This window comes from Pundamilia nyererei, unplaced genomic scaffold (assembly GCF_000239375.1).
Source record: "Pundamilia nyererei isolate P.nyererei 1_Seehausen unplaced genomic scaffold, PunNye1.0 scaffold00347, whole genome shotgun sequence".
Classification (NCBI taxonomy): Eukaryota; Metazoa; Chordata; class Actinopteri; order Cichliformes; family Cichlidae; genus Pundamilia; species Pundamilia nyererei.
In genome coordinates, this window is record NW_005187748.1 from 440019 (window position 1) to 449958 (window position 9940).

Sequence of the window (9940 nt, forward strand, 5' to 3'; positions counted from 1 at the left end):
ACCCTCCCTCCCTTCTTCACACGTACAAGCATGAATTCAGGGTCCAACGCCTCTTTGTGGCCTATCAATAATCTGTATTACCAACCAATAAATTGACCTTGTGCAGCCAGAGAGCAGCAGTAACAGCACTCAGCACACTCTATTCAGCTGCAGCAGCTGCACATAAACTGAGGTCATGAAATTTCAAACCACATTGATGCAGTTTATTAAAAGACACGTGAGAAAACTGAATGACATCAGTCCATGACCGATGCATAAAAAAATGTTGTATTTTTATTATGACTACGAATCAAGTGAAACATATTTCTAATTACCTTCCATAAATCATTACAGTCTGTAATATAAATACATCCAACGTCAAAGCATCAACAGCCCAGCCAGTTAACCATTAACCTACCAGGACAGGATTTAATGAGGCTGTAGAAAAGCGATTAGTCCCCGCCCACCTCTCCATGCAAGAATGCAGATTAAGGTACAAACAGATAGATGGCTACAGACGTTCTGGCTTATTGTTCAGATTTGGGCCTGTGGAAATGTTCACAGCCTATAGTGGGACTTGCTGCCGTAACGTACACACATCTAATATTATGGCGATGATGACCAGGCACCTTAAAGTCACATGAATCGTGAAGATGTGGCGGCCTTCATCTCACACATATTAGCAAGTGCAAGCATAACAAATACCCTGGAGGTCCTAGGAGAGCTCCACAATCTCCATGGTGACAGATGTGGAGGTGGTTCACCAGAGGTAGCAGAGCACAGCTGGCTGAGGAGCCCATTTAGTCCTCATGAGTTTGGAGTCTGATGTTAAATATTCATCAAGTTAAATCATTTCTGTTTAAAACAGTAACTGCATTGATGAAGATATTACACCTGTTCTGAGGAGCAGATCTCCAACAGCTCGTTAATATTGAATGTCTGGATTTGTGTCTGGCACTGAATTTAGATTTGCTTGCACTGGTCATCTTCTACAACGTTAGTCTCTTGAAATGAGCTTTTTAATGCACACAGCCACCGAACCAGAGACCAGCTTCTTTCAACGGGAATAATAAATGAAGGGCAGGCTCTTTCCCTCCTGTAGCATCTGCTTCACTTATTGTTTTTAAAGCTACGAGTTCTAAATTATAGTCCTGTCGTTACTGGTTCTTCAGGCTTCCAAGCAGATTTTACAAGATTGTCTTCAATAAGCACCCCGTGCACCTGACGAGGGAAAAAAGCTGTCTACTCTGTAGACAACAAGCCTGCCACTTTGAGGAAAACACGTCTGAAATAGTCGTGGCTAGCAAGCCCGAGCTTGTAAAATACGTTTGGGGGACTCTCACCAGTAAAATAACTGCAGAAGGCACCGTTCTTCTGTATGGATATGAACAAAGACAGCAAAAAACTAAAAATGAATGCTAAACAGAGTCCATGTATGACTCCAATCACATAAAACCATCCGAATGTATCAGAAACATTTTTTTAAAAATGAGGGCACGTCTGAGAAAGTTTTTATGATTTCTTAATTCTTTGTTTTTAGTGTCACACACTGGTTAAACAATGAGCACTGTCACCTGACTGCGAGGAGGCTCCCTGCGCCTCTGTGGGTCTCCTCCAGGTACTCTGGCTAACTGGTGACTGTAAACTGGCCATTTACAAACAGGGCCTTAATAACTGATTCTACTGATACTGATGTTTACTGGGAAATTAAACTCAGTCCATCAAATACCTTGTCAGTACCACAGGAAGATCAGCATGGTGGTAACAGCAAACCTGGTCAGACACTGACCCTCTCACCCAGCTGAGCATGGACATTTTAAAGCTAACAGAAGAAAGCTCTAGAACCAAAGCTGCCCCCGAGCCAGCAGCCTCACTGAGACCAGAGGACCAAAGCAGTTACAAGGAAGGAAAAAGGGTTCATGTCCTGGTGATGTCATAAACATACTGAAAATTTTTTTATTATCTAATATTCGTTTGTTGTTTTTAATGTAAATCTGTTATTTTGTTCGGTGAGGCAGAATATGCCACCAGATAAAGGTGCACGTACAGCAACTCATTTTCAGTTAATTATTTGCACCTCCTTTAAGTTCAATTTATTAAAGCGCTTAAAGTGAGAGAATATCCTGTGACTCAGTGCAGTCAGGTGGAACTACACAGTTTCATAAACAAGTAAATGACACTGCGCATTGAAGGAAAGTTGAATTTTGCATGTACATGCTGTCAGTTACAGTTCTTATAAGAGAATCTGCAAAATGAATAAATCACAACTCAGAGTCAGACACCAAAACTGCAACAAGGATGTCTCTACTTTTTGAAACTATCTTTTTACTGCGACTGATGAATCAAACTCTACTTTAGATCAAGCTTCAAAATAACTGTTTCACTGGTTCAATGCCTTAATGCTTTCTTGGTATAAACCTTTGATGATTTACGTTTGTGAAAACCATTTCTCATACATCACAGTTCTTTTGATTTTCCTGTATATTGCGCTCATTTCATCTTTGCCTTGATGACACCTTCTGTGTTTGTTTCACGTTCAACGTGCGTCACTTTCACATAACTTAATGGCTCCGCTAAATACAGAACGAAGAATCTGTAAACCAAACGAAGACGAGTTTGAGTCAAATAAAATAAAACATTGTTCTCCTGGAACTCCTGATCTAACGTGATGATTGGCACTGCCAGAGAGCAGAAAACTGTTGTAATAAGACGCGCTAATGGGAAAGTAAACAAAGAAAGGCCTCATTATGGAGAACACTTTGTGTATTGTAATGCTGTGATGCAATCCGGGTATTCTTAGACACTGAGTGGCATTAAATGCAATGGCTACCATTCGATTCACACAAAACAATGGGTGTGATTTCTACGAGTGCCCCAAACACACTTTTCAGCCACTCACAGTCTCAGGCTGTCTAAAGACTGCGTCTGTAACACCCGACACAAGTCACTGCATCCTTAGCTTGTCTTTGGCTCTCCCATACTGTCCACACAGACACTTTCACAGCAGGTTTCCACTATATGGCCACCTCGCTAAATCATCATGGCAGTAGAGGAGCAGCCAGAACCTCCTGCTGTGACTTGATGTTTTCTGTCCTATAAAATAAGCCGAGCCTGGTCGGCCGCTGCTGCTGTCGAGACTGGAAGCCTCCACCATGGCTTCTGAAGCAGCAAATCCTGAACTCACATGTGCCTCGGTGCCCTGTTTAGTCTGGGCAAAGCATCAACAGAAACACCTAGAGGCGCAAACATACATGCAGCTCTGTTCTTGAAGAGCTCATTTCACCTGTGGACATGATGTCAGGCAACCAGCACGAGGCTGCTGTGTTGTGGGGTCGGCAAGAGGAAAAACCACATAAAACAGGAAAATCATTTTTACTCTCAGGGTCTATTTTGTGCTGTCGGAGAGGGAAAAAAGGTGAACAACAAAAACAACAAATGGGTTTTACATAATAAGACTATTACAGATTCTTCTGAGTTTAGAGCAATTACTCTAAAAAAAGCAAACAAACTGTACAATACAGCCAAGGAAGGAAAAGAAACACCTACAGAGGCTGAACGGGCTCATGGATGGTTAACTATACCATTCATGTCAGATGGAAACAGGATCATTAAGAGTCAGAAATAAGCAAAGAATAAATAAGAAGTGCAACTGAAAAAAAGCTAGTCTTCCAATTAATTTCTATAAAACGGAAATAAAATGTGGACCACAATCGATGAATGTCCAGAGGCATGAAACTTTATTGGCAATGACAACATGAGGTTTCAAAATTTTACATGAACAAAACTTCTACAAGCAGATATGCATCCACCTACAATGCAGCCATGACAGGAGCAGAACAAGTTTCCAGTGGTGAAGGACAGGACAGTAACTTTGGACCCACACTCGGTTTTTATTCATAGACGTGGAGGGATTTCTCTCCTTAAGTCCTAATGGGACTTACTGGGGAGCCTCTGGTCATTTGTAATAATTTTGGAAGTAGTCTGTGTCTCACAGTACTGCCCGAGTTCGCCGTCTCCATAATTTGTTAAATATCCCAGTGCAAAGAGATGGTCTTCCATACTTATCCACACACAGAAGCGATGCAGCCTAACATGCTGCCTCTCAGATATTTGCTCCAATGGTAGGCATTCGCTGTCATCTTGTGTCTAACGTCCGTCCCACTCACAGCCCTGCTCATCATTATTCGGTTTGCTTCACTGTTGCACATTCAGCAGTTTTGTGAATACCTTTGGTTATGTTTAAATCCCCCCTGTTTTATGAAAAGCGATGAGTGAAATCTTTATTATTTATCATTGTTCAGCATGATGTTTCACTAGCTGAACATGAAAAATACGTTTCAGTGATTCAAAGGGGCGTTCAGATGTGACTTGTGAATTCTGTACTTGATTTTGAAATGATAGAATACCGTCACACCCCGGCTCGACACCTTCAACATGTACTTTTGGTGTAAAAACAAAAGAATGCCCTTGTTGTGTGCCTTTCCTAAAACTAGAAGGCTTAAGATCCCTGTGTGTGGTGTAAACTTACAGTAACCACATGCAGGAAGTCTAGGACCAAAAACTAAGCAACCTCCAACTCAAGGAGGCTGTTTAACAGCTGATCAACTTCTTATCTTTGCTCAACAATGAAAAATAAATACTTGCTGTGAAGCATATACCACGTGGTCGTAGAAAGCTCCATCACACTGGATTTCCACAATATTAAACTGCATCCTGGAATAACCTGACATTTACAACTTTGCTCAAAATATAGAGATTGTTGTATAGACTGTTGCGCTGCTATCTAGTCACGTTTCCATAGCAAACACCATACTGGAGGTTTCTACGACAGCAGAATACAAATTTACATCCCCATGCAAAGCAGCGCTGCATTAACTCAGCTGATAAGGCCTGCTGACGTAGAGTGAGTGTGAGGCTGTGTGTCACAGTGACCGCTGTTGTTGTTGCATCGCTGAACTACATAGTGGTCAACCACAAAGGTACAAATAACCCGTGAAGGTGTTCCAGAAAAGATTACTAAGAAGAACCGGTCTCACTGAGAACACAAGGAACCACAACAACAGGTAAACACGTCAACCCAACTCTTTGACAGCTCCATCAAAATCATGAACAATTATTCTGGACAGCAAGAAAGACATCCAGATGAAGCTCCACATTTTTAAAGCCACGTATTGTTGCTCGGTTAAAAACGTCTTCCTCAAGGCCAGTTCATCAACAACAGGGCTACCTGTGACAACTGAGATCAGCCTCTCACCACCATGATTGGAAGGGTCCATATCATCTGCTCCCTCTTGAATTTGACTGACAAGAAGGAACGCCAACAAGCACATCGCCGTTAAACTCGGCCAAACAGGAGCATCACTGTGAAAAAGGAAAGTGGCACAATAGTTGTGCTTTCTTCATCACAGAACGTCCAAAAATCAACTACGACTCTATGAAGTGTGCAGGTCTGAACACTATACTTGTGTTCAGCGCTCCACTTCCTATTATTCCCACTGCAAAGAAACTGACTGCGATTCAGTGGCAGGAGTAGCAGAGGGTGAAAATGACTGAATGAAGTTACATTTCTAAAAAAGTGTTGGTTTTCACAAATACAGTATCGATAATATTAAATCACCTCACTGCATCCTGTAAAACATTCTGCTATGTAATCTATTCAGGTTTAGGATATGAAGGAACTCTTTGATGTGAACTGTTTCCAAATGACGACTAAAACAGATGTTAGAAGTGTTGTTAAATCATACGAGAGATTTCCATGTTTGTAGAAGGAGCAGGTGCCCGTGGTGGTTGAAGGTCATGCTATCAAGAAGCTGTTGTTGGTTGCTCTAATGCATGAAATCAAAAATGCATCACAGTGGTGCCGTGAAATCCCCAAAACTCTCAGAGAGGAACTTTAATACAACGAATCTGTTGCTTTGATTCTATCAAAACTGTATCTCTAACACGAAGAAAAAGCTTTACTGTATGAAATTTACACAGAGCTCTGTTCATTCTGGACTGAGTGGGAGGGGTTTTTGGGTTTTTTAGAATTTAAGTTCATTTGCTTGTCATCTCTGGGCAAGCTGACCAATCAGAGCAGCCTGGAGTTAGTGGGCTGGGGAGTGTAAAAAAGACAGGAGTATAAAAGAAAAACAGAATGTAACCAAAATAACCTCCAAAATCTGAGCCTGTGAGTGTACCCGGGCTCCTCAACCAGTCTCTATAAGCACATATGATACACGATGATGAGTGCCCACCTCTGGCCCTGGACGGACAGTAGTATGCACAATCAGCTGCTAAATGGAAGCATCACTTCCCTGCTGTAAAGTGCCATTCAAAGTGAGATTACTTTAAAAACGAACCTTATTACTCAAGAGAGAATCACACCCATCATCCTTGATAGTTTTACAAATGCAGTTAAATGTTCGTTCAGGTCACGTTACTGTTCTGTCAGCTCTGTTCCTCACGGACAACGACGATCGTAATGATAACAGCAGATTCAAGCATGTGGAGCCGTTCAGTGTGGAATAAACACCATCGCTAGACCTGACCCGAAGTTAGCTGTCACTGCAGCAAGCCACTCACCAAATGTTTGGACTTGAGCCTCGAACCTTCTCTCAAACAAATTAACGCTCCACTCTCCCACATGAGTAAATGTTCAATTGTACTGTGAGTCAACAGAAAAAGGGAAGATGACTTTTACCCCTAAAATCTTAACACTCTCAGATGTGTGTCTCTTGAACCCCTTATTACATGTTTATATATTAGATTTCCCACATTTCTAAGATTTGAGTTTATTCTATTTCAGAAAAGTGACGATGAGGAGGAACACACACTTTTTGGTCAGATCTGCAACCTGCTTTGAGTTAATGTTTCAGGCACAATTATCCCTCGAGAAACTACCACGCACAAATCAGGCTTGAATGAATAAATGGTGGTGAGGAGTGATCAGAGGATAACACAACAAAGGTGAATCTTTCTGACTGTAAGCCCATTACGCTGCTGATGTCCTGGCAGAATAGGCTCTCGTGAGAACTGAACTCATAATTGCGGCAGTCAAGCCTGCTGTAGCAATTAGAAATGGTGCCATGTGACTGCTTTGATAAGACTGGACGACTAGATAATCCCACCCTGTGTGTATGGTCACATATGATCGTCAGAGTGTAACTGGCAATCTGTTTGAGGCATATTTAAGCCGCAGTATTACAAAGACTGAAGTCACGCTACCCGAAAATCTAAACTGTGCTAAGGCAACATAATAACATTAATAATAATAAAGATGTCCGGTCAAACTTCCCTGCGGAAGCCTGGTAAGGATATCACACAGTAATAGATGTGTAACAGGCTCTCATGGCTGGAATCCGGACTGACAAAGTTCAGCTGTTGCCAACCCAGGGAGTAAAGTGCAACAAGAAAGCCATCAGGGATAAGATCTCTGTGTGTTTGCAGATAAATGTTCACCCATATCTTACATAAGTGCCGCTGTGCTTACACTGTATCCATTGCTTCACCTGCGCGTACTTAAACTAACCTGACAACAAAATGCTTCCAGTAAAGCCCATACGAGCTGAAATACATCATGACGCTGCATTAGATTACAGGCCTGTCAACGCTTGTTTGTTTACCAGAGACCAGCCAATGGCTTCCCCAGTGTTAAAAAGCCCACCTGATCATTTTTAAGAGACTGACTGCAGCGGCAGCTATTTAAAGCACAACTGGTTGTTGTTCCGCTCCAACTACACGGCTAGCTGGTGGACGCTAGGCTCCGCAGAACCTGACAGCTCACTAGCAACAACAGTAACGATTAAGCAGCACATGGCTCGGTTTGAAAACCGGGAGACGAGGGCTGTAACAAACAGTCTGGAGGCATTCCCCACTGACAACTTAGGTGAAAGCCAGCTAACTGTCTAGCTACTAGACAAGCAAGCTAGTGGTAGCAGCACAGACATAAACGTTAGTCAGCTGCAGTTAGCAGAGGCAACCTGTGACGCCATCCAAAAATATATATAAATGAAAAATATATTCAAGCACGGATTCGAGATTTCTTTCACAACTGTTTCTCCAAATACTGTCCGCGCAGCCCATCCCTCCTCGCTAGCAGCACTAGCTCCCACAGCAATTAGCTGGACAGGACGTCAAACCAAACGTAGTTCAACAACCTGCCAATTTAGCTAGACCTTGCACTTAAATAAAGACAAGCGCTTCATAAAAATACTTCAGGATTATCTCTGTGCTATAAGGAATAATAATTAAATTCGGCGCGGTCAGATTTTACACAGCGACTGTTTAACTACGTTATTTTTCAAGATTTCATTATCCACATACGCTTTCCGCTGCAACCCAGCGTTGTCTCTTACGAGGGCAAACGACTGCGGAAAATACATGCTCAGCTAGTGATTAACTAAACATCAGAAAAAATAAGGAAGCTTTTCGACAAATTTTAATGCCGAAATGAATACTGGGCACAACAATTCCATCGAGGCCGTGCGTTTACTTTATACCCGGCGTCTACTTCGTATAACAGGTGAACCCAGTTAAAGCGTTACACTTTAACGGGTGGTCAGGACGTTCTCTTTTCCATATGGCTAGCCCAAAAGCAGACAGCTAACCTAGCGCAACGACAGATTTCTACTTCCCACGATTTTTGGCTTACCTCTCTTAACGGCCTCGTCATATGACAGGAATCCTATCCTCGACTCCTTGGCCCCCATGCTCCCCTCATTTCATTGCAGTGTGAGGAAATAAACGTTACGAGCTGAGTTGGACAGGGGTGTTTGTCGCCTTATCCGTTTATTGTGAAATGGGCTCCTGGCGGTATGTGTATGTGGTGAACGGGTGAATGTTTTTCAGCGACGCCTCCATTCTGTCACATGATCTGACTCTACAGGTCAGTTGATCTGCGAGTTCTAATACGAGTGAACGCAACCCGAATCACATACAGGGGTGGGGGGTTTCGACTTCAGACGGGGTTTTCAGTCTTATCCGGGAGAATGCAAAACAGCACTTTTACTTAGTATGCGAAGTCATACCAAGCTGTCAGTGTGCGACGAGTGCAGCCACAGTTCAAAGCAGTGATAACAGCCCCACCGTGTGGTGGTGCTGCTGAATAACGCTAGCTGACTCTCCCCACAGCGACCCCCGAAGGTACGTTCAGTCAGACGATACTGGTGGCACATAGCAGATGAAAGTTTGCAATATATAGTGTCTAATAGTGACGGGCAGATGAAGCCTCATGAAGCACTGAAGCTTTTCATCCAATTGGTTCACCTCAACGCCAAGCTTCTTGAAGCTTCATTTGCTCGAGCAGGACACCTACTGGACGTAAAAATATTAGTTGGCATGAATTTGAAGAGTGTGGCATTTTGCACACAGCCTGTAAATGTCAACAACAAAAGGAGTGTGTAAAACATCTATATTGTAGTGATGGCAGTATACTGTGTATATTTATGCTGGCAGTATGGAAAATAATTATTTGCGGCAAAGTTCGAACCGCTTCCTGAACCAGTCACGTGGTACAGCCGGGCAGCGAGGCTTCGGACGTCATCATTTTCAGCTCCTCCCATAAATGAAGCAAGCCTCGATACGCGCTTCGCGGAAACGCCCCCTCCATTACTCGACACACGCTTCGAAGCTTCGATACAGAACGTCACATCAGTAGTAAGACTTGAGACTTACTTGAGACTTACTTGAGACTTACTTGAGACTTACTTGAGACTTACTTGAGACTTACTTGAGACTTACTTGAGACTTGAGGATAAAGACTTGAGACTTACTTGAGACTTGCAAAACAATGACTTGGTCCCACCTCTGTGGTGCTCACGGTCAGAGTTCAGTCACAAAGAGGGTAACCGAGATGAATTTAAAGTTAAGGTGATGGTGCTTAGATTCATTCACAGACTGAAACCTTCACACCAACTTTATCCTGTGTCTCTTAGTTTTAGACTAGTTGTTTAGTCTATTTTGATGTTTTAAACCATATCAC

The 9940-nt window shown here is 42.6% G+C and overlaps 1 protein-coding gene across 2 annotated transcripts in view; it reads right to left on the minus strand.

The window, feature by feature from the left end:
- Positions 1-8823, minus strand: part of usp32 (ubiquitin specific peptidase 32) — a 63083-nt gene extending 54260 nt beyond the window's left edge. For both annotated transcript variants that reach the window (XM_013915683.1, XM_013915682.1), the window contains exon 1: positions 8612-8823. In XM_013915683.1, coding sequence (XP_013771137.1) covers positions 8612-8669 — 58 coding nt within the window. In that variant the 5' untranslated portion in view covers positions 8670-8823. The remainder of the gene's footprint in view (positions 1-8611) is intronic.
- Positions 8824-9940: the final 1117 nt, after the last annotated feature.